A 23,969-nucleotide genomic window follows, 5' to 3' on the forward strand; every position below is an offset into this window, starting at 1 on the left:
TGACCAACTTATGGAACATATCTTGTGAACTTATGATAATAGTCATTTAAAAGCCTAAATAGTAGATAACTATAAAACTTACGCAAAGGAATAGTTAAAGAAAATATTTTGCAATTTAAGAGATAGGATTGAATTTATTCAAATATACTCATGAATATTTTAAGTAATAATGCCACCATTACTGTCTCGGGTCTTATATGGATTAGTGAAAGTAATCCACATTGATACGAGTGTATACATTCATGTCGTTAACGCAATTGATTCGTGTAACATTTTATCGTCGTTATCTCAATGGGATGTTTTTATGATAAGAATTACTAAATTCTTTGGGCTTCTTTACATTTATTCATTACTAGGCGGTAGTCTACCTGGTCCTGTTGAATCATTCACAACCGGTGAAGATTTCGCTGCGGCCGTTTTAAAAGCCAGAGGTATTGAAGAGACTTACGGATGGACAGTTGACCTCCATGATGATGGTGACTCTTACGAGTTGAACGGGTGCGACTACGTCTTGGATTTGATTGCCGAGACTGAGATTCCTCCGGCTTTCCCCGTTTGCAAGTCTTACTTCTTGGTCTCCGCTAATAAGGTTAATAAGGATTCGTCCGCCAGGAAACATTCGGCTTGGACAGCTTCGTAAGTTTCGTTTAATTATTTAATTTTCTTTTCTGTGAAGTTGGTTATGGGTTGTGGGTGTTTCTGTCTTTAATTGTTTTGGGTGGTTATAACGTTTTTGTAGTTGTCTATGATTTCCGTGAAGTTAGCTTTGTTGATGGTTTAAAGCTTAAGGTTTTTGAAGTTAGCTTTGTTTATGGTTTCAAGCTTAGTTTCGTGAAGTAAGCTTATGGTTTTTGAAGTAAGTTTTGTTAATGGTTTGAAGCTTATGGCTTTTGAAGTTCGCTTTGTTTATAGTTTGAAGCTTCGGGCTTTTGAAGTAGGCTTTACCATTTCGTAGACTTTTAAAAAGTTGATAAGTATTTTGTGTACACCGAACATATTTTATAAATCCGTGTTCTAGCCAATATGTTTAATCACTGATAGTTAGGCCTTATTTGAGTATCTTAAGCGATATGTAGTTCAGGAGTTTGGTAAAAAACACGAGACACTTATCAATCGTTTTATTTTTTAGTCTATTGTAAAAGCAAAGCCGCTTTCATTATCTAAAGGTTTTTGTCCGATACAATAGAAAATATAACTGTTATAATAAGTCTTCCTCGATTCATAAATTAGGTATAATAGAACTAAACTTTTCTTACCATGACCCTCAAAATCACCGTTTCGTAACGCCTTAAACGTCACCACCAGAAAAATGTGTAAAATTACTTTCAACTTGTGCTGGCGTTTTGGTGGTCATTACACCCTAGTTTCAGGAAAGTTTTTAAATAAATCTAAATTCGAGTACATAGCAGGACTTGTATTAAATCGAAAAAACGGTCTCGCATCGTTGAGTCTTTCCCCTTCTTAGCGAAAATCTCTTTCTTAAACATCTAACTCTTAGCTAAAACTGACCGCGAGATCTCGTTAAATAAAGGACTTGAGCATTCTTATATTAATTATGAATCTATGAGGAAAACTGTTCAGTATTTCTAACTAGAGTTGTTTACAGGCCTCACAATCCGCATCGTTTCAACACATTCGAAATAGAAGTTGAAGAAGCCTTACCAGCTCCGATACGACAAAGACCAGCGTCGCCGGTACATCGTAGTGTACCGCCTCCCCCACGACATACTAATCCTGTTCCGGCCCCCTTGTTACCACCTTCTAATAGGAGGCGAGAAGAACAACGGGTTGCGGTTGAACATCACGTCAGTCATACTTCCGTTTTTGAGTACCCCGAGGAAGTCGATAGGAGGATTACGCCACAACAGAAATTAAAGGTGAGATTTAATTATTTTTTTCGCAAACAATTAAGGTTAAATACTTGTAATTATGATAAAGGTCTTTATAAGCTTTAAAATGAAACAAACCGCGTTAAAATCGGTTGAAAATTAGCAAAGTTATGACGGAATTGGTCAAATGATACAATATGTGATATGTTCTCATGCCTTTGACAAATGCGTGACATTGTACTTGTTGGGCATGTTTTTAAGGACTTTAATTTTTTCTTGACGCAGAGTCGTTCCCTGGATCAATTACTTGACGATCCAGTAGCGAATATGGATTTAGGTTTATCAAGGTCGAGCGCTCTTAATGGCCGTTATTTCGACCCGACAACCGCGTCAGCGACTGAACTGGACCGTGTTGACGATATGCATTCGCATCAAGTAGAAGTTTCAAATGGTCGCGTTGCTAGCCGGGGACAACATCGTGTTGCCAGTGAGGGTGGTAACTCATCCATTACAGGAGGCGTGGCATTATCGGAAACCAGTAAACTCAACAAACGTTACTTAAAATCCAAGGATCCTCCAAAACCACCCACGAGGAATAGTGATCCGCCAAAATCCCTCGATGTCCAACGACCATCGATTCCTCCACCACCAATACCCGCGAGTTTACCATCAAGTCCCAACGCAGATCCTTGGCAGGAGTTAGGTTTATCAACATCGGCACTTAATGGACGATACTTCGTTAAAGAAGGTTCCCGTAAGTTGTCCAAGAGTAGCGGAGACCTTGGTCACTCCAGGATGTCACTTGATGAAGCTAGTGGTGGGAATAGCAACCATAATGGTCATAGTCATGGCCATAGCCACCATAGTCACAATTCGCCACGTGACCCGCCTAGAAAACATTCGAGTCATCGTGAAATTCATATTGTACCAACTGAAGATGACTACAGTCGGCATAGTCCTTCACGACCTAGTTCCCGTAACTCAAACGGTGGAATTGACTTCCCAGAGTTTGATATCGGGGATCTGAGAGGTCTTGAGACACCGTTAGGGCGAGATGATTTGGATAATGATAATTCACGATATGGTAGAAGTAGCGGGATAGGCGGAAGTACTGCTGAAAGCTCGAGATACGTCAAATACACGGCTAAGGCGGCACCACCTCGAGTATACTCTCAATCCACTAAGGCACATATCGACCGCAATCGTGAGGCGGAATACTCCGGTGCTAGAAGTTCAGCATTATCTGATACTTCGGAGGCACCGTCTTTAGCGTCACATGTTAAAAACGTTAGGATACCATCGCATACATCGGATCTTGATCAGTACCTTGATGACTTATTTAACCCAGTACTTGATGGTGATTTGGATGAACTTAGTGACGCGAGATCCTTAGCGACTGCTATCAAGGGACAATCCTCAAGTTCTAAGAATTCACAATCGGAACGTTCTGATTTGAAATTATACATACCAAGTCCCGAACGTTTACCAGCACAAGGAGGGAAGTTCAAACCACAGGCGTTTTACTTACCACCTCCGCCACCTATAGTTGTAAATAAGGGCGGTGATGAAAGTCCCGAAAGTAAATTCATCGCTGATGTATTCGATGACTTGTTCGAAGATGAGTTTCCGGATTTGACAGACCCTAACCGATTAGGACGCAAGTTAAAAGGTGGTGGAGACAATTTAGAAGGTGCCAGCTCGGAATCTAAAAATGGTGAAGTCATCAATAAGACCACTATCAGATTCGGGCCAGGTTCCACCACGTCCGATTTGGATCAGTACTTGGATGATATATTTAGACCAGTACTTGTTGATGAAGATATTTATGGATTAAGTAATCCACAAGCCATGGCAACCGCTTTGAAAGGAGGAGGACAAATTGCTGTTGAGACGCAACAGAATCCTGCCTCGATGACACCCGGGTCGATGGCGGGACTAACAATGCCTTTAGGTATTAACCCGAACGCGGGATTCCCGATGTCTCCTCCAATGATCAATGTCAATTTACCACAAGGAATGGGCGGGTTTAATGGTATGGGAGGTATGGGTGGATTAGGTGCTATGGGTGCCATGAATGCGATGAACGCCATGAACGCCATGTCCGGAATGGGACCTCCATCCATAAATACCAATATGTCCATGTTTAGTTTGGGAGGAAGTCCACCGTCTACCGGAATACAAAGTCCTCAAACGAGTCAGATGAACCAAGTGAATCAAGTACCGTATTTGCCTCTATATAATGTCGCTGGAATGACAGTTCCAATGGTGGGCCCTTCGCAATTGATTCAACAACAGTTGATGCAGCAACAAATGATGCAAATGCATCAACGTGCGTTTTTGGCAACCGCTGTCCAACAAAATTTGCAAATCCAGCAACAATTATTGCATCAAAATGCGGCGTTACAGAATCTGCTTCAAAATGCTGTGAGTATTATCATATTAACATATCTTAACGCATCAACAATTAATATCTTGATTAATTAATCAAAAAAGGTACCAACCTCGCCCGAAGCTAACGAATCAAGTTTGCTAACTGAAGCACCAAATTTATCCGGTAACTTAGGAACCCCGAATGCAATGGGCTTCCCACCAGCCATGTTACAAATGGGAACTCCTATGAACGCCGCCTCATTACAATTAGCTTCGATGACCCCAGTTAAGTCCACTCCAACTCATCAACATTCTACTCCAACCAGTCCTCAAAAAGGTCAGCAAGGTTATTCAAATCGTGACGTGTTTGGTGACGTCATGTCCGAACTAAGGAGCAAAGCTGGACACGACGATTCACCTCCACAACCATACGTTCCGCGTTCGCAAGCGCCAAGGATGATGGGCATACCACCTCCGCCACCACCACCTCCTCCCCCACCACCCCCAATGCCAGATGAAAATGGAAGGTACCCTGACGTATATGGCAGAGCTAAGACCGTTAGGATAGGTAAATGGAGATGGCCACCACCTAGAGAGGACGGTGCACCGGCTGGACCAATGCCACCCCAACCCGGGCAATATGATCAACAAGAGGGCCCTCAAGAAACAGGAAGAATGGAAGTCAGATCCCAAAGGGTTTCTGAATCGGCCATTGATCAAAGACATATGGCTGCCTACAATAATCAACAACAACAGCAGCAGCAGCAGCAACAACAACAACAACATCACCACCACCACCACCAGCGCAGTGACGTGGTTGATTTTCCAGAAATCCCGAACATGAATCAAGTTGATCATCACTCCATGATGGGTAAACGTTTCAACAGCGAGCCTAATTTGCTACAAGATGCTCCAATTACAACCCAAAGAATGAAGAGTCAAAAATCGCAGGAGTCTCTACTCTCTGAACCACCTCGCGCTGTCAAACCTAAAAAAGACGTTGTACGGGCCTTCGAAGGCGCCTTGAGTAAACCGGGACCAGGTAGCGTCGGTAAACTGAGAATAAGTTCTGAAATGAGAAGTAAATTGGAACAGTTAACGCTGGACCACAGTGTCCGTTCAACCAAGAAGGACACGAGAGTGCCAATGTTCCCATTCCCTAAGGATAAAGACGATACGAGTCCTCAAGGTGGTCAGCGAGTCTCTGAATCGGAATCAGTACCGGATCCTGTGAAAAAACTAGAGGAAAACCGTAAAAACATCATAGAAGCCAAGTTGAAAGGTACTTTTGGACGTGGTGACGCCGTAGACGTCGCGCCGAGAGGTCGGGCTGATAGACATTTTCAAATGAGTTATGATAACAACGGTTATCAACCGGTTCAACAACCACCTCAAGGCTTTATCTATCCACCTGAACGTAAGGAGGAAATTCCAGATTTTTCGGTTGAAAATTTGGTTAAGAGTCAAGTTGAACGTATGGAACGCGCAAGTCGGGAGATGAGGGAACGTCGAGAGGAACTGGGACATCCCTTGGCCCAACCTACAACTAAGGGAATTCCGAGTACCATCGCGGCCGAATATGGAATGTCAACTTCTTCCAGACAGTACAGTCAGTTACCGACCCAATATGACCAGACATCTTCGCAAGCGTCTCGTAGTGTCGTTTATGAAGAGAGTTTGGCCTCCTCTCGTAGTGCGTACACTAACGGTGGAATGATGCCTCAATCGATGTACACTCATAGCGCTCATTCGCCGACCAGGAAGAAGGGACATCCCAATATGCCACCGCCTCCTCCGCCACCAGTTGGTCCTCACGGACATCACCATCATCATGGACCACCATCCATCGCGGCTTCGAGTGGCTACTATCCTCCAAGTTCACCACCTTTGGGACGCAGGAAGGAGCCACCTCAACCCATAGAACCTTACAGACCCAATCAGAAAAGGATATCTAGCAATGACAGGATTGAATGTAAGTGTTGTTTTAACTCAAATAAGTTCGAAATTATTCCTGTATGGAATGGAGACTTAATAGTTATCTGTTTATGCTAGAGTTAACCTTAACGTGCTCGTTAAAAGATGCGAGGCTCCCCCTTAGCATAGTCTTTGAGACACTTGAAAATTAGCAAAACATCTATTTTAAAAACATATTATTCTATAGAAGTCGGTAGCTTCTAAGACGCTGAAAGACTATAGCACTATAGCTTACTTAAAACGTCTCGGTTCATTGCTTTTAGAATTTTTAAAGTTTATGAATACATTATTGAAATTAAACTTAAGGTTATTGCCTTTTAAAGAAATTAATTTGCCGATTGTATTCTTATCTTGTTGCCTTGAATTTTTCAATTTACGTAGTTGAGGAAAGCTCCGAATTCTTGAAGCCAGTTGATTCGGCACCACCGCCTGGTTTAGACATCGCCAGCCAACGAGGCCCTGCTGATAACATAAAGACCACTTTGTACGGACCAAACGGCGCGCCGTTTTTGACTTACTCCAAAGTACCCTGGCAATTACGCGTTCGCAAAGAAGTCTTCACACCAACTGAAAAATTGGACAATCCCTTGCTATTACATCTTGTCTTCTGTCAAATCGCCCAAGACGTTACGGCTCCTGCTTGTATACGGTTGAACCGTGAGGAGAAAAGGAAGCTGACGCAATTAATGGGTAAGTTAATTAAGTTTAACTTGGGCCTTGGGGAAAAGCAATTGAAACTTAACGATGGTTGTTTATAAATTCTTGGTCAAAATTATTTCTTTGCAGAAAGTTACGGCATCACTTTCGCCAATGTAAACTCTAGTCAACACAAATTGGCCGTGAAACGTAGTTTAGTGGACATGGCCAAAGACTTCCCGACCTACTTCTCCAGACTTTTCCCAGTATCCGGCGGTCGTAATCTACCCAATGTCCAATTACTCGGCGTCTCTCATAGCGGCGTGCGATTGGTTCGTCGAGAACGCGACGCTATTTGCGATTACTCTCGCGTCTTGGACACGCTTAGTTTCGAAGACATCGCCGAAGTTGCAGTCCCACGTCCAAGTACTTTGCAAATACTCTTGAGGAACGGAGGATGGATGACGCTGTACTCGCACAAAGCCGAGCAAATCCGTAACATGATCGAGAAATTCAGTATGGAATCCGCTCAAGGTGGACACGAATACGTCAGAGCGGTCGCTGATTACGTCACCAGAGAATCGACACTTCTTAGTTTCCAGAAGGGAGACGTCATTCAAGTCGTCAACAATAGGAATATGCATTTGGATAAGGGTAAGTCCCAAACCTTATTATTTTTTTTTGAAGTCTCGTTGCAACTTACACGGAACGTCGGTTATAAACTTATGTTATTAAAGTCCATGGTATTAAATAAAAGAGAAAACAGATGTGAAAATAATCGGCGGATGTTACCACGTGCTCTGAGAGAGAGCATGACGTCAGGTGACGTGCAAACAAACCCATATAATATTCTAATATCCTATTGTATCCCCCTCCCTCTCTGTTCTTTACTAGGAAATATTTTATTATCTGACAAAACAAAGGGTCACGGTTGCCCGGTAATGAAACAAGCATTTTTTTATAGGCGCGGTGGGGTTTGGTATTCGCCCGACCGTTCATAGTGGGCTTCCCTTTAATAAATAAAACATCTCATTACGGTAGAGATAGTAAACCCGCGAAGACCACCGAAAGACGCGTTGTACCAACGGTATGGTATAAACAGTATAGTATTTGATTTTAAAAATGACCTGATAGATAGTAGGCGTTCGAAAATACTTCAAATGCTTCTGTTTTTGAAACGTAAGTTTTTATTTACTCGTTTTTGTGAAATTGTGGCGCTCTTTAACGGACTTAATTTCGTTGGAAAACACGTGGGTTTTAATGGCAATTGTTATCCATATTTAAGATTAGAATTTTTTTTTATTATTCTTATGCATTTGTATTGTTGCATTGTATTGAAAATCTTTAAAAATGGTTAAGAACGAGGGTATGGTCACTCACTCGGCCTAATCGGCGTTCATTCGAGAGTGGTTAGCACCTCGGTTAACTGTTACTACGGATTTTAATCGTGCAAGTATTTACACCCATAATTAGAATGGTTAAAGTTTGTTTTTAGTTTTTATTTACTTTAAGTTATAGCCTTTAAATAATTAACGCAATGTTAATTATTCTAACACAAATTCTAATATATATATGTATATTAACTAATACCGGAAGTCATTTAAAAGGGCTGAACCGATCAAATCAAATGTGTTACGGATACAATGGTCCACGTCCGGTTATATTGTATAGCTAAAAAATCAAACCGTGTCATACAATGTTACTTTCCCTTACTCCATTCAACTAATAAACCCTCAGCTCTGCCACTATAGTATTTTAATATTACATTTAAATAAGCGCCTATTCATTTTGGATAAATGGAGCCCAAGTTTTAAATTGTTAATTTCAACCCTAATTAGCTAGGTTTATTAGCATAAAATTGGAGACCATTTGCAGGTTATGAACATTAGAAGAGTGATTTAGGGATGACCCCTTAGTTGTGTGTTCAGTTTCCTATGTTAAATTTAAGGGGGTCATTGGAAAACACTCCTCCAATGTATATAGATATTGAGGTACTATTGTTTCTTATGATTTCATTATGTCCAGCTAGTCCCCAAACATCCGATTTGAAATCGTTTATGGTGGTTGCAATAGACCAGCTGTTCCTCAGTGGCAGCGCGTGGATTTTAAAATTCCGAAAATGCACGCGTCAGTGATTTTGGAAGTCTTTCAAGTTCCCCGCTTGGCTGTGGGTCGACAATATGACTTCTGAAGACCTTAAATTCTCTTTTATGCAAAAACATTATTCAATAGCGGGATTTAACCAAGGGTATCCTTCATACATTCATTTATTTTACTTGGAATTCTTAGGTCACTCGGTTTTCATTATCGTTTTCTTTTTACAAGTTTGAAACGCTAAGCCATAGCCACCATTTTGAATTTTAAACTTAAAATTATGTTTGGGAGTGGGAGGGAGTAAATTTTTAATGAATTTTAGAGGTGGTGCGTGGTTTTGACCGATTTGTTTGTTTAAAACTTTGTGACTTAATAACTCGTGTAGTTTGGATTTTGGGTTCAAATGCTTTGAAGTTTTCAACGGTTATCAAGAAACGTTTGTAGAATATGCGATTAGATTTTGGTGTCAATCGGTGCGATTATTATTCAATTATTTTAATAGACTATTTGGATGTAATTATCTTAAGTCTATTACTGCTGAAGGGGTTCCAGAGCTATAGACCCTTCCATTAAGCTCTCGCAGAGAAATTAACAGACAGGCATATTGACTGAACTGGTGTTGAGGAGTCCATTAGAATTTTGTTCTTAAACTTCGGACTAAATTTTTGAGTGAAGACCATCATTATTTCTTTATTAGGTTGGTTATTTGGCGTCTTGGATTCTGGTGAAAGTGGTATATTTCCATGCGAATACGTCCTACCACTCGGTCGCCAACCACCAGCACAACCCGAGCAACAACGTAAAGGACATACTGTCGCCGTTGACGAAGTTGTGTCGGAACGAACAACTTCGAGTAATTATCAAGCTCAAGCTCACGCTCAACAAGTTAGACATTCGCAACATGTTCAAAATGAAAGTATTCACGATGAAGTCGTCCAAAATGGACACGGACCTGAGGAGAGTGCGGCACCTTTATGGGTCGAAAGCAAAGTGGTAAGTTGAATTTTGTCAACTCCCTCGTAACTGGTAGACAAAAGAGTTGTGAAGCCATGTCTTAAATGATAATAATGTCAACAGGAACACGTCGAGGACTGCAAAAGCGACATCAGTCAAACTACCCAAATGAACGATGGCAAGTATTCACTGTTGCAATTTGCATTGTTCAACTTCCGGGAAAGTTTGGACAAATACGAGATGTTGAGGACCCGAGACGGTTCAATTCGGGGTTCCATTAAGATGATTGAGACATTGAAGTCTCAAAAGAAGAAAGGCAAAAAGGGTAAAGACTCTGATTGGACGTGGAAGGAGTTGTCCGATCTGGTCAAGTACACGAAATCGCCCATTCAAGCCTCTTTGCTCAAATATGACGCTGCCGAACTAAATAAACTTAGCTTGGAATGTTTTATTGCCATTATGAGGTACATGGGTGATTACCCCATGGCTAAAGGTCAAAGTGAAGTCGATTGCGTCTACACCATACTTGTCGTAAGTAACGTTTAACTTGTTGAAGGGTCGTCACAGGTTTATATCAGAATCTCTGTGTGGCATCCTTGCTTTATGTCCTCAACTAGAACCAGGCCTAGTAACTTAAAATGTTTACATCATTTTATGTACACAGAACTGTCACAAACATCCTCAACTAAGGGACGAGGTTTATTGCCAAATAATGAAACAGACAACAAACAATAAAAGTTCTAAACCGTAAGTACATGATTTAAACTTCAATATATTTTTATAATTGGGAATTTAAATCATTTGTACCTTGTTTAAAACCAGGGACAGTTGTCAACGAGGTTGGAGACTGTTCTCAATTATCGGTGCCTATTTCGAATGCACAGAAGCGCTCAAACCATACCTAATCAAATACTTGGAAACGGCCGCTTATGACAAACGAAGAGCCTATCACGGAACTGCCTTGGTCTGTTTGCATAACCTGAGAAAGACTTTGAAGTACGGAGGACGCAAGAATGTCCCCAGTATCGAAGAGATCGCGGCCATTTCTGCTGGAAGGAACTCTAAACGCCAAATTTACCGTTTGCCTGGAGGAACCGAACGAGTCATCAACACCAAGTCGACAACGGTTGTCCAGGACATCGTTGAAGAGATATGTACCGTTCTTAATGTCCGAACTGAAGCTGAGATGGAGGAATTCTCTCTTTATTGTATTGTTGAAGGAGGTAAGACTTAATTTTCTTTCGCCATTTGTAAAATATTTTCAAAGTTAGGCCTAGTTTTTTAGGCTCTGTTCTCTTAATTGTTTTGTAACAAATACTTAACCGTTCTTAATGAAACTTAAAATGGCACTTATTTAAACTTTAATCTTCCATTTAAAATTATTTTCAAACTTGACAGACTTATAGTTATTTAATTAACCGTTGGACAAAATGTCTACTCGTTTCCATGTTATTTCTATGGGAAAACATTTATGGGTTTCTTTTCGTGAAAATGTTTGCAGATCCATATACAATGCCATTGAACAAAGAAGAATATATTTTGGACGTTACAACGGAGCTTTTGAAGAATGGTCAAATGTTCTACTTGATTTTCTGCCGATCGGTTTGGTGGCATCCATTACGTTTAGATAACCCCAGTTACATAGAGGTCATCTTTAATCAAGTTGCCCCAGATTACTTAGAAGGCTTACTACTCATTATGCCAGCCGAATCAAAATTGCCCGAAAGTACAGTGCCTGATATAGCCAGAGTGGCTGCCTTACTGCATAGAGCAGCTGATATGGAACATGTGCCCACGAAGTAAGTTTTACCATATTTCTCTTTCAAATTGCGTAGAAGTTGAAAAATATGCATATATTTTTGTTAATTGATGGTTAATTAATTAGTTAGTTACTTTATTTTAAGTATATATTAGTTTATAAACGTGATGTTAATCGATTTAAGCGTCACTTTGTTAAGCATAATTTTAGTACGAATGTCAAATTCTTAGGGTAGGCGAAATAATTTTGAAATACTGGTTTAGTTTATGTCAATTATAGTTGAATAATTAGTTTAACGTTTTATTGTAAGTAAATAGAAGCTAATATTCATGATGTAAAACGATTTGTGCTAAGCCTGCTTTCAGAACAAATTCCAAATTTACCATTTTGTCACCGTGTTTCTATTAGGGACGAAGTGAAGTACTTACTACCGAAACCAGTACTATCTTGCAAAGACGTGCGTCCTGCTCAATGGGTTGAAATGGTCCAAAGAAACTGGTTGGATATGACCGCCCTTAATACAACAGAGGCCAAAGCTCAGTGTTTGGACATTTTACATAAATGGCCGCTATTTGGCTCTTGTTTCTTCGCCGTTAAGGTAAGATTTTCTAAAACCCCTCCTTACAAAACAAAGGTCCAATGCCCTCATCGTCAATATATTGTTTCTTTGCAGTGGATTCGTGGAGATACTCAACATCCTGAACACATACTAGCTCTGAATAAAGATGGCGTTCATTTCTTAGACGTTGTCACGCATGTAAGTTTTTATTTATACATAAGGCTATACGATACTATACATAAGTAAGGGACTATAAACCCCTATGGTAGACACAAACTTACGCGTTATATGGTTATAGAAGCCAAACTGCCCTTTACTTAATGTTTTCGATACGTTTAATTCATATTACAGGAAACTGTTTGGAAATACCCCTTCGCGGAAGTTATTTCCACAAGAAAGGTCAGAGCTGAAGATGGTACTTTATTCTTGGACATGAAATGCGGCAATCTTATGGTTCAAAAGATAACTCGAATACAAACTGATCAGGTAAGCTAATTAACCTAAAAATAATCGACTAAAACCGGTCTTAATTAATTACTAACTTCATTCGCGAAAACACCACTCTATTTTTAGGCCCACGAAGTTTCACGTTTAATCCGACAATACATTAATACGGAACAAAAACAACGTAACAGATCACGTGGTGACGCCCCGCGTGACGTCACTTTATCTCGCCATATTGATAAGTAAAATTGTTTTTTACAAAAAAGAAATGAAAATTTAACATTTTTATCGAAAAATTCCTCCGTTGGTTATGTTTTTGATGAAAACTAAAATACGTATTTATTCCACGCCCAAATTCTGTCTCAAAAAGAAATGAAAATCCCAAATAATTTTTAATGGTTTTAAAATTTAATTTTCAACAACAATAAGAATATTTACATATTCTGGTAATTAATTTAGATATTTTTAAACAAAAAAAATTAAATTGAAATACTTAATTGAAACTAAATTACATCGGTTTGATAATGATGAGGCAAATATAGAAATATTTCTGTGTTTTTCTTTGACTGTTTTTTTACCCCCCACAAATATGTTCGTTATATTGTACATTTTGTACATTATTTTTTTCTAAGCGTAAATTTTGTTTAATATTAAACTTATAAACGATTTAATTAACTGGTATTCATTTAATTAATTAACGTTGCTTCAAAGGTAAGTGATTGTTTCATATAATTTTCACGTCATGTGGTCCAAGCGTCGCCATATTGAATTGTGGTAAGTAACTAACCGTCCACGACGTGACGTTTCATCTCTACTCATGGGAGGTAAGTATTCTTAGTGTCTTCTTTATAATTAATGGATGTACAACGTGTTGTGTATGGGCGGGACTCCAATGGGCATGCGCGAATTTCATAGCAAAAGAAAAAATCATTTCCCATTCATATTCAAGTTCATATTCTCAGTATCATCTCTACAACTTCCTGACAGCAACCATTACATGTCACTGAACTGTTTTAATTACCAATCTAAATAATATATCCAATAATTTGAAGCCAATAGAGCCAAAGGTAGGAATTAAAACGATATTAACCATTTCCTTACTAAATTCATAAAAAATAAATTAACACTTATATAGGCTTAGTCCTGGTTCCTCTCAGTGATAAACAATTTTTCTTCATAAAAATGTTCAATATTAAATTATATTACCAGGAATACATATAGCTAATTGGAATAATTGTGTACGTGCCATTTTTCACTCAACGTATCTGGGCAGCTTTTGTGGGAGGAGTTAGCTAGTCTAATCATAATGTATGACGAATTTTATCCAAGCTAATAATATAACCTATCTCGCTGCCGGTTGCACCTTGCGCATAGCGCGCAAGCCTAGGAACTCGCGTTGCTACTACCAACTGCAACATTTGAAAATGGCAGTTAGAAAGACGCCATCAGAGTTATTAATAGGCGTCAGTGACGTGTAGTAAGTTCTCAAGCCCGGTATACCCATAAAACCCGCATATAGAAATTGACATGGGAGATACTGTACATGGGTGTACACAATTATTCCAATTAGCTATATGCATTCCTGATGACATGTACAGGTAATCCAGATACGGTTTTATATTTTACTACAGCAAGCAACCACGTCAGGAAAACACCTGTTGCTCGTTACAGGCGATAGGAGCTATAGTTTTATTATATGAGACGTGTGATAGACTAGAACGACGTTATGGATAATAACGTGGCTTCTCGAGGCTCGGCGTCCCTTGTATTACTAGTATTATTAACCATTTGTATATTGATTTCGGAGACAAATGGACACGCCGGACATGAACATAAAGGTCCAGCACCTGCTGCTCCCACGGACCCAAACTCAGTTGCATTGAAGAGCCAATTAGAACGAAAATGGGGCGTACAAGATTTTATTCGAGATATAGAGTGAGTTCAATTAAGTTCCAATTTTTTAATCTTTTTGGAGTTTTTCCAAGAGATATTCCTTATAGCATAAGTTTATAAGATATGTTGGCCATCCATAAGTTTGTCAATCGTAACTTAGAAACTGGAGCTTGTAATTTTGAAGTGAGTGAGGTAGGTCATAGATTCAGGGTAAAGCGACGCCTGGTGAGGTGTTGTCAAAGGTAGACTAAACCGAGTGTAGGACTTCAATTTTCGCTCAGTTTATTTATGGAATTGTTTATTGGTTTTTTAATAATTAATTTCAATTTACTATTAATTACTTTATTTGTCACGTTAGTCATGTTAAAGAAGATCTGCAAACAGTTATAGAATTATCGGGTAAAGGAGAGCTAAGTCAAGAAGAAACACTGTTCTATATGTTCCGGTAAAATCTTTGGTTTTATTTGATAGGGTTATGCTGTAGACTATTGTTAACGTATTGATTTTGTTTATTTTATCATTCTAGAATGCACGATTTCGATGATAATGCCAAATTGGATGGTTTAGAGATACTGGCGGTTGTTCAGCATGCAACGGGGACCAATCTGACAGTCGAGGAACTTACTGGTAATTAAAGTTTAAATTATTAATGAAGTTGTTTAATTTTAATGTTTTATTTAATTGGTTAGGTAACGTGGATGCCGTTTTGGAATTGGACGGTGACAACGACGGATTTTTGTCATATCCCGAAATGAAGACCACCTTAAAACCACAAACAGGAGACCCAGAACCCAAACCATAAGTTGAGAAGGTCATTCTAGGGCGAATTCATTGAAAAACCGGGTTAATTTATTGATGATTTTAGCTTTCTAAGCTGCTAAAAGACTATAAACAAAACGTTTTAGAGAAAATTCAAACTGCGCCGGTTCTTCTTAATATTATTATTCTGTCATATTCATGTTTACTTGTTTACAGTTTCAATTAAAGTTAATTACAGTACTATTTATTCAAATATTTGTATTAAACGCCAGTTTTTGATAATCTTATCCTGCCATCTGCTGTCATAAAAACATTTAGTAATAATATGCAAAATTTACATTTAAATAAATAATTTTAATTTAATTATAACATATTAAGCATTTAATTTTATGAAAAATTTAGTAAATTTTTAAATTAAATAATTAAATTTAGTGCCACTAGATGTCACTAGTTTATTACCCAGCCGAAGCGGGAATTAGGTTAAGTGAATGAGTTTCGTCGATCGTCGTGGTGGAAGTGGGGACGGCCCAAGAGAAGAAAATTAAAGTAAGTTAATTTAATTTAAATTAAATTAATTTAAACAAAGATATTTTACGAGAAATAAACCCCCTTAGATACAATACATGACAATAACCCATAATTAAGTATTTAAACAGATTAAATGTGTAGTATTTGAAGTTTCATTGCTAAGCCTTGGTCAAAACATGTGTATTTTTATTTGTTTTGATTTCGAGGGGTTCCACAGCTGTATCTAAAACGTGATCTCTACCCCTACTTTACACCTACTGTACTTTTATGCATTATATAACGCGTGTTATTATATTTTATCATTTTAAATTATTAAATTGAAGAATTAGGAATGTTTAAACATAAATTTAAGCTGGTAAGAATGAATAATAATTTAATTTAATATGTTTTTTGAAATTAGACATTTATTGTAGCCCCTCGCATTTTTATTAGTTCTTTTTATTTCGAAATGATAACACGTAGGCTACAATAAAGCAACGATAAAATAGATAACTAATTTATTGTTCTCGTATAATTATAACGAGAGTGTATGTTAGTTAAGTTCTCCGAAATAATTCCATTATTACAGATGGCTGATACAAAATTAAAACCACGTGACGTAACGGACATATTCGGACCTTACGGTGCCTTTCAGGGTCGTATATTCGCGGTAGTTTTTTTCGTGGCTTTACTAGTAGCGTGGCAACATATGGTGGTACCGTTTATAGCCCCCAAAATAGACTTTTGGTGTGAAAAACCGGTAAATTTATCGCGTTTAAGTGTTACTGAATGGAGAAATTTGAGTGCGCCTCTTGTCAACGTCAACGGCAAGATGGAATTCAGCCAGTGCGAGAAATATATGTTATCAGATGATTTTACCACCATAGTTGGAACGAATTCAACGGAAACCTGTACCAGTTGGGAGTATGACAACTCGGTGTATCGGTCCACAATAACTGAGGAGGTAAGTGATTCTCAAGGCTAGGAGAGGATAGAGGTGCGGGAGGGACAATTCGACTGACCGGTTTCCCATAAAAACGCGCCGTGGTTCCCAACTTCCCACCTCTTTGCCGCGCAACTAATTCCGCGCACATCGTCATCGTCTGCTCGTTTTATTTTTTGGTTAAGGCTTAAAGCATTTTTTAGAGCTTTAACACTGAGCTCTAAGCAAAGAGGAGAGAGAATCAGTAGAGGCAGCCGGCATTCATGCGTGGTGAAAACGGGGGGGGGGGGGTAAATCTACTGTACGCCGCGGCCCCTAAGCGCGCATCTTTCTCTCTAGCGCGTAAGTTGACGTAGGGGATGACAGAGACGCTGAGGTCCATCCCCCCATGCGTCCTGAAACTAAACGTACCCCCCCCCCGGTCCTATTTTTCAGTGGATTTTATAAAGCGCGTTTCTATCTCCTGTTTTCCTCTCTCTCGCTCGCTCTCCTCTTTGCTCTAAGCAGCACGGGCAGTCGAAGTCTCCCTCACTCACCCCGTGACGTCTGTCCTCCTTGAGTCCTAGGTGGAGGGATGATGAAAATTGTATAAGGAGGATTAACTGGTTTGCAGTGGGATCTTGTTTGCGATGACTCTTGGAAAGTTTCTATGGCCCAAAGTTCTTATATGATCGGCAATTTGGTAGCGGCCGTTTGTCTAACCCATTTATCCGACCGATACGGTCGTAGACCGATGATCTTGATCGCCGCCATATTTTTATTGGTCGCTGGCGTTATTTGCGCCTTTTCCCCTTCATTCTTAGTTTTTGCCATTTGCCGTTTCGTTCTAGCTTTGGGAACAACTGGGTTGTTTCTGAACGATTTTGTTCTTTGTAATTATAAGACTTCTATCTTTCTTAATTAATTCTTATTTAGTCCCTGGGATGATAACCCTGTATTGTTTTTAGTAATGGAGGTGGTTGGGCCATCCCTACGTCCTATTTTGGGTATAGCCTTGGAGTTAGGCTGGGCAACGGGTTACGTAATTTTACCCGCTATTGCGTATTGGTTGAGAGAATGGATGTATATTCAACTAGCCATCACTGTTCCTGTTGTATCTTTAGTTTCCCTTTATTGGTAATTTCAAAGAGTTACATTTTTGGGCTCCATTGGTACCTTTTGAAATGGGCGTGTTCAAAGGTTGAGGGGGAAAAGTGGGCGTGTTCGAATGGGTTTACCGGGAGAAGTGGGCGTGTTCGAATGTTTTTCCGGTCGAAATGGGCGTGTGCGAAGGTTTTTCCGGTCGAAATGGGCGTGTTCGAAGGTTTTTCCGGTCGAAATGGGCGTGTTCGAAGGTTTTTCCGGTCGAAATGGGCGTGTTCGAAGGTTTTTCCGGTCGAAATGGGCGTGTTCGAAGGTTTTTCCGGTCGAAATGGGCGTGTTCGAAGGTTTTTCCGGTCGAAATGGGCGTGTTCGAAGGTTTTTCCGGTCGAAATGGGCGTGTTCGAAGGTTTTTCCGGTCGAAATGGGCGTGTTCGAAGGTTTTTCCGGTCGAAATGGGCGTGTTCGAAGGTTTTTCCGGTCGAAATGGGCGTGTTCGAAGGTTTTTCCGGTCGAAATGGGCGTGTTCGAAGGTTTTTCCGGTCGAAATGGGCGTGTTCGAAGGTTTTTCCGGTCGAAATGGGCGTGTTCGAAGGTTTTTCCGGTCGAAATGGGCGTGTTCGAAGGTTTTTCCGGTCGAAATGGGCGTGTTCGAAGGTTTTTCCGGTCGAAATGGGCGTGTTCGAAGGTTTTTCCGGTCGAAATGGGCGTGTTCGAAGGTTTTTCCGGTCGAAATGGGCGTGTTCGAATGTTTTGACGGTCGAAATGGACGTGTCCGAACGTTTTTCCGGTCGAAATAAGCGTGTTCAAATGTTTTGCCTGTCGAAATGGGGAGGGGAGGGGCGTTCAAACCAAATGCCGTAGGTGGCGGGATGAACTGGACTAATATACAAACAGAAGGTTTTGAATATGTTGCGAGTCTTATACTTCTGAGGATTAGAAGTAATTAACTTCCGTTTTAAGGGTATCAATGGGCGTACAAACTTGTTTAATTTTAATTCCCGTATTTAATTAATAATTAAGTATGGTATTATAAGGTTAATGCCAGAATCCCCTCGCTGGTTAGTTCTTAACGGGAAATACGACGAAGCAAAAGCCATAATAACAAAAGCGGCTAAACGAAATAAAGTTAATACCGACGATTTGGATGAATCCTTGGGTTTTCTATTCGAAACCATGAAGAAGGTTGTAAATAATGAATTAACTCTTATACACCCATGAATATTGAACGTGGGTGTATACGATTAACTTCATAATACGAACCCAATTAACATAATTTAATTAAATACAATTAAGGATCACGAAGCAATGACCGAAAATAAAAAAGCTACGATATTAGATCTCATGAAATCGTCTAATTTAAGACGTAAAACACTTGTGATATATTTTAATTGGTTAGTTAACTAATTATTAAATCGTGAGATCAGGGATACATACAGCAACTAGGAATTATTGTATCCCGTTAATTTCTATGAAATCGGGTTTTGTGGGTATACACCGGCCTTGAGAACTTACTACACACGTCACGTGACGCCTATTAATAATTCTTATGGCGTCTTTCTAAATGTGATTTCATTGGTTTATAGAAACGCAGTGTCAGGCAAGATGCACAGCGAGATAGGTTATATTATTCGCTTGGGTAAATTTCGTTATACGTAATGATTAGTCTTGCTAGCTCCTCCCTCAATAAAGCTGCCTAGGTACGTTAAGAAAAATGTCAGTACACAATGATTCCTAGTAGCTGTATTTATTCCTGGATAAAAGCATTTATATCGCATTGTAAACGATGTATTTTTTATGACTGAAGGTTTGTGAATGCCTTCATTTTTTACGGTCTATCTCTAAACACAAACGAATTGGAAGGTGACCCTTTCATAAACTTCGCCATATCGGGTGCAGTTGAATTCCCAGCTTACATAATATCAATATTTATCTTGAGATATTTGGGTCGAAGATATCCCCAAATGGCCTTTATGGTTATTGGTGGTTTAGCCTGTATCGCTACCATCCCAGTACCGAATGGTATTATATTAAAATTAATCGAATAGGATTAAAATTAAATTAAAACTAAAAAAAATTAATAATTAAGATTTGGCATGGTTAAGAACGACTTTGGCTATGATTGGGAAGTTTTGTATTACGGCTTCATACGCCGTTATCTATGTTTACTCTGCCGAGGTTTATCCTACGGTTGTACGCACAGTTGCCATGGGTTCAAGTTCTTTGTGGTCCAAAATAGGGTCCATTATTGCGCCTTTTACTAGAGAATTGGTATGTTATTGCTGTTCCCAAATGGAACCTTGGGTTTAATTATAGAGCCGAAGTACATGCATTCAAAATCGGCTACTCATAGATAGAAGTATAGAGTTATACATTTTCGATTCTTAAAATTGATGATTTCCCATAGAACCATCCACTCATCCCACTCACTTCATGTACTTCGGCTCTATAATTAAACCCTTGAGTCCTTTTTGGTTGGGAACATCCTGTGTATTGAGGGACACTTGTGTATATATTTCTTAGGGACATTATACAAGTCCCAGCGTTCCATTTTGGCTGTACGGTGGTCTTTCAATTACCAGTGGTCTTTTAATACTGTTATTGCCTGAAACTAATAATCGTAAACTTCCTGATACCATTGAAGATGCGGAGCAGTTTGAAACGTAGGGTTTTATATACTATTGTAGTAGGAGTCCATCACATTATGGACTTCTGGTAGTAGAAAAGGGTCAGATTTTTGTCGTGACTTCGGCGGTCGGGGTCTTGTAAGATATCATGAAACCTAACGTCTTATACTGGGCTATTGGTTTTGATTATTCATTATACTTCTATCAGGGATAGATTTAATTTTAGAAGTAGGAATGGAGAACAGAGTAATCTGGGCACGTGCGTCAAAGTCCCGGACCCCCTTCCACGGAACGGAGGGGTATGAAAGAAGAGGCGGGTCATAGCGACAGAGGTAAAAAGGAATTACATATTTTTCGCCGTCCCCATCAGCAACGACATCAAAACGTAGTTTAAGTGAGCAGCCAATAAGATAATTTTAACTTTTCGTTACGTGTTGGAGGGAGGGGCTCTATACTGGGTGGTCTATGAGTTGGACTGAAGTAAATACTAACCGTTCTCCATTCCTACTTCTAAAATTAAATCTATCCCTGGTTTTAATTATTCATTATATAAAATGATGTTTCATTTTAATCAAATTTGACCCTTAGCTACAACCAGGTTAAATAAATTAATTTTAATTAATATGTTTTCATCAAAATTTTAATTATTTTAATTAGGAAAAATATTTCGTCGGAAAACATCGCAAACCGCGATTCTGAATCGATCAATATGACTAATTTAAAGGATTAATTAAATTAATGCCGATTAAGTAATCTTAATCATATCCAGTATTAGATGAAATTAATTAGTTTTAATACAATTATCACGCAAGCTGCGTTCTGTTATTTGTAATAATTATTAATTTGTTTATCGTTAATTGGTTATGGGGACTTATACACATTTTTATATAAGACGTGTTTTTTTATAAACTTTCAATTTAACACTTTTATAAGAAATAAATAAATAAACAAACAATGCACAATTTGTAGGCTTGAAAGGTGGTAAGAATTGACTGTTTTTCTAACACATTTTTGTGTCATTTTTAAGATTGCAAAGTTAGTACTTAAAAAAAAAATTAACTATTATTTTAGAATTTGCTACCAAAACGGAAACGGGTTACACAAAGTTTTAATTAAAATTATTAAATAGTTTATAAATAGAGTTGTAGACTTAGAAAGGGTTAGAAATGCACTGAGAACAACGAGGTTTTGAACCCCTTTTAAGACTGAAACTCGGTTAATACTTTACGTCTGAAATATATAAATAGTTTAGTAAAGTTGCAGGCTTAAAAGGGGTTGGAAATGCACATAGAACAAAGAGGTTTTGAATCCCTTTTAAGATTGAGAAATAGTTAATATTTTTCGTGTTGAAATAATTGTTGCAGGCTTAAAAGGGATCGAAAATACATTAAGAACAACGAGATTTTGTACCCCTTATAAGATTAAAACAGTTAATATAAGAACATAAGTTTATATAATACTTATTCTGTAAGTATGACACTACTTAATAGGTCTACCTTTTCAAAAGTCGGGGTAAAATATTTCTGGACCACAAAGACGTAAGTTCACAACAATAAGGACCAAATTTGATGGACTAGCTAACTTTGAAGTCATATCTAGTGTCTTTGTGTTCACATACCGTCAACTAGCAGACTATATTGCCCCCTCCCCCTACCTTATTTTTATTTCCGACTAGATCTCAGTAACCATTACCAGTGTCATACTTATGGATGGAACACATAAACCTATGATAGAATATAGGCCTATATAATAAAAATATAGAATTTAGAATAAAATTTATAAAAAATGTTTATAAAAAATTTGAAATGCAAATGAGACAACGGGTTGTTATTTCATATTTTTTTCTAGCTAGAGCAAATTAGTGATGATAATTGTGCCTTAAACACGATTAACGCCGTGATTTTAAGTGAGATTAATCGTAAGATAATTAAATAAGATTGAAAGGTTTATTATTATGTTTCTTTCTTCTTTTTAAACTTTTCAACAAGGTTAAGTATTAATTCTTAATTAATTCAAACTATATTAACATAATTTTGTTACGAAGGTTAATTTTAATAGTTGTACCTTGGATTGTTTAATTGTTTCATGTTAAATTGTATTACGTTTTTAAAAAAAAATTAATGTTTTTGCCATCCATTTTTTTATTAAATTTCTGTACCGATTTTTTAAAAAAAAATTTTTTACAGTATTAATTCAAATATATATTTTTAATTTACAGTCAATTAATCATTGAGTTGTTTTTAATGCGTCTGATTAATGATTTTAATTAAAAGGGGGACTTCAGCGGCGTAATTGAAGACACGTGGGCTTTTATGGATTGCGCAACAAAGGTAAGGATTGAAGTATATCAAGGTCACGAATTTTAAATTAATTTTTAGAAAACAAACTGTTTAAAGGTAGGTGTGCGTTTGTGAATCTAAAATGGGGTTTGAATTAAGTTTATCTGATATATCAAGGTCACTGTTTAAAGTTTGGGACAGGATGGTAGGTATATCAAGGTCAAATTATTTTTATAATGATCACTTTATTAATTAAGGTAGACGTGTTTGAGGGGACGGAATAAATTAGGACATGGTATATCAAGGTCCTTTTCAAGAAATTAATTATTTTCTAAGTATAATCACTCTGTTTAAAGGTGGGCTCACCAATTAGGGCATGGGGGAAGTAAATTAATGTATCCCCCCTAAGCTGAAGTCCTGTAATCATAATTTATGCCAACTAATTTGGTAAAGCAAATATAATTCCCTCTTCAACAAAACGGTTTTATATTGACAGACATTAATACAATATCATAATTAGATCCCCATTTTTATGAATATTCTAATTATATAATAATCAATTAAAGGAACCACATCTTCCCCATGGCAACCCATGGATGTTTTTTTAACTGCCTAAACTTCAACTTGAAACCGCTCTAGAGTCATCAACCCTCCATAGAATAACTTAATGTTTTTTTTTTCTGTACAAAATAGCATTTTTTTTTATAAATTATATTAACGCGGTTTTCAAGTTGCCGCTTTTTCTGTAACCATGGAGTAATATATCAGGATACCAAGCAATATTTAAGGTAATTCTAAGGCATATTTAACTACGACTCCAATAAAATTACTCAGTGGTGTAAGATTAACGTTGTTACGTAAGTTTTGACTTACGAGAAACCAGTATTTCTTTAACTCTTTTGGGTCTTTGGAGCTAAAAAAAGTTACTGGCCTCAGGTAGGGGGTGAGATCATTATTATTTTCCTCAAGTTCAGAGTAATTTTTTGAACTAAATTTACGACGTTGGTGCGATATCAGTTTAAAAATATCTTTTGTTTATATTTTAGTAAAGTGTTGGAATAGTAGCTTCTGTTTTCATTGTCATGGTTTGTTGATTGGGTTCCAATTTTTATGCGTTCTATTTTTGATTATTAATTGCTCGTGAAAATATTCTTATTTTATTTTTGTAGACTATAGGATTTGATGTTGAGTTTATTGTTTCTGTTCTGGATTTTTCGCTGGTTTGGTACGTATAGTTTTTTAGTAAATTATTGTGGAAGTTT

At 38.1% G+C, this 23,969-nt stretch overlaps 3 protein-coding genes across 4 annotated transcripts in view; all 3 read left to right on the forward strand.

Annotated features, from left to right (window-relative positions):
* Myo10A (unconventional myosin 10A) overlaps positions 1 to 13,290 on the forward strand; it is a 35,602-nt gene extending 22,312 nt beyond the window's left edge. For both annotated transcript variants that reach the window (XM_089853772.1, XM_089853773.1), the window contains exons 16-30: positions 357 to 636; positions 1,607 to 1,877; positions 2,115 to 4,253; positions 4,323 to 6,171; positions 6,555 to 6,863; positions 6,960 to 7,463; positions 9,601 to 9,896; positions 9,981 to 10,388; positions 10,522 to 10,604; positions 10,680 to 11,080; positions 11,359 to 11,656; positions 12,025 to 12,214; positions 12,290 to 12,373; positions 12,527 to 12,661; positions 12,749 to 13,290. In XM_089853772.1, the coding sequence (XP_089709898.1) occupies positions 357 to 636; positions 1,607 to 1,877; positions 2,115 to 4,253; positions 4,323 to 6,171; positions 6,555 to 6,863; positions 6,960 to 7,463; positions 9,601 to 9,896; positions 9,981 to 10,388; positions 10,522 to 10,604; positions 10,680 to 11,080; positions 11,359 to 11,656; positions 12,025 to 12,214; positions 12,290 to 12,373; positions 12,527 to 12,661; positions 12,749 to 12,865 (7,364 nt within the window). In that variant the 3' untranslated portion in view covers positions 12,866 to 13,290. The remainder of the gene's footprint in view (positions 1 to 356; positions 637 to 1,606; positions 1,878 to 2,114; positions 4,254 to 4,322; positions 6,172 to 6,554; positions 6,864 to 6,959; positions 7,464 to 9,600; positions 9,897 to 9,980; positions 10,389 to 10,521; positions 10,605 to 10,679; positions 11,081 to 11,358; positions 11,657 to 12,024; positions 12,215 to 12,289; positions 12,374 to 12,526; positions 12,662 to 12,748) is intronic.
* A 694-nt stretch (positions 13,291 to 13,984) lies between these two features.
* On the forward strand, positions 13,985 to 15,615 carry LOC149621407 (longistatin-like). The gene is made up of 4 exons (XM_089853776.1): positions 13,985 to 14,554; positions 14,871 to 14,957; positions 15,039 to 15,139; positions 15,202 to 15,615. The coding sequence occupies exons 1-4, from the start codon at positions 14,346 to 14,348 to the stop codon at positions 15,312 to 15,314; spliced, it is 510 nt and encodes a 169-aa protein (XP_089709902.1). The 5' UTR covers positions 13,985 to 14,345; the 3' UTR covers positions 15,315 to 15,615.
* A 154-nt stretch (positions 15,616 to 15,769) lies between these two features.
* Positions 15,770 to 22,654, forward strand: LOC149621408 (organic cation transporter protein-like). Its single transcript, XM_089853774.1, has 10 exons — positions 15,770 to 15,817; positions 16,368 to 16,742; positions 17,335 to 17,593; positions 17,669 to 17,837; positions 18,839 to 18,986; positions 19,098 to 19,195; positions 19,609 to 19,823; positions 19,891 to 20,072; positions 20,325 to 20,464; positions 21,086 to 22,654. The coding sequence occupies exons 2-10, from the start codon at positions 16,368 to 16,370 to the stop codon at positions 21,156 to 21,158; spliced, it is 1,659 nt and encodes a 552-aa protein (XP_089709900.1). The 5' UTR covers positions 15,770 to 15,817; the 3' UTR covers positions 21,159 to 22,654.
* The last annotated feature ends 1,315 nt before the right edge of the window (positions 22,655 to 23,969 follow it).

This window comes from Phalangium opilio, unplaced genomic scaffold (genome assembly GCF_054372755.1).
Source record: "Phalangium opilio isolate 3A_F unplaced genomic scaffold, DU_Popi_V2 ptg000206l_1, whole genome shotgun sequence".
Lineage (NCBI taxonomy): Eukaryota > Metazoa > Arthropoda > Arachnida > Opiliones > Phalangiidae > Phalangium > Phalangium opilio.

Bases quoted from the DNA above. Each gene is read 5' to 3' on its own strand.
- LOC149621407 (XM_089853776.1), top strand. From the start codon at position 14,346: ATGGATAATAACGTGGCTTCTCGAGGCTCGGCGTCCCTTGTATTACTA. The intron at 14,555-14,870 runs GTGAGTTCAATT...TTGTCACGTTAG, and splicing joins GATTTTATTCGAGATATAGA to TCATGTTAAAGAAGATCTGC. The intron at 14,958-15,038 runs GTAAAATCTTTG...TTATCATTCTAG, and splicing joins ACACTGTTCTATATGTTCCG to AATGCACGATTTCGATGATA.
- LOC149621408 (XM_089853774.1), top strand. From the start codon at position 16,368: ATGGCTGATACAAAATTAAAACCACGTGACGTAACGGACATATTCGGA. The intron at 20,073-20,324 runs GTATGTTATTGC...TATATTTCTTAG, and splicing joins CGCCTTTTACTAGAGAATTG to GGACATTATACAAGTCCCAG. The intron at 20,465-21,085 runs GTAGGGTTTTAT...TATTTTAATTAG, and splicing joins GATGCGGAGCAGTTTGAAAC to GAAAAATATTTCGTCGGAAA.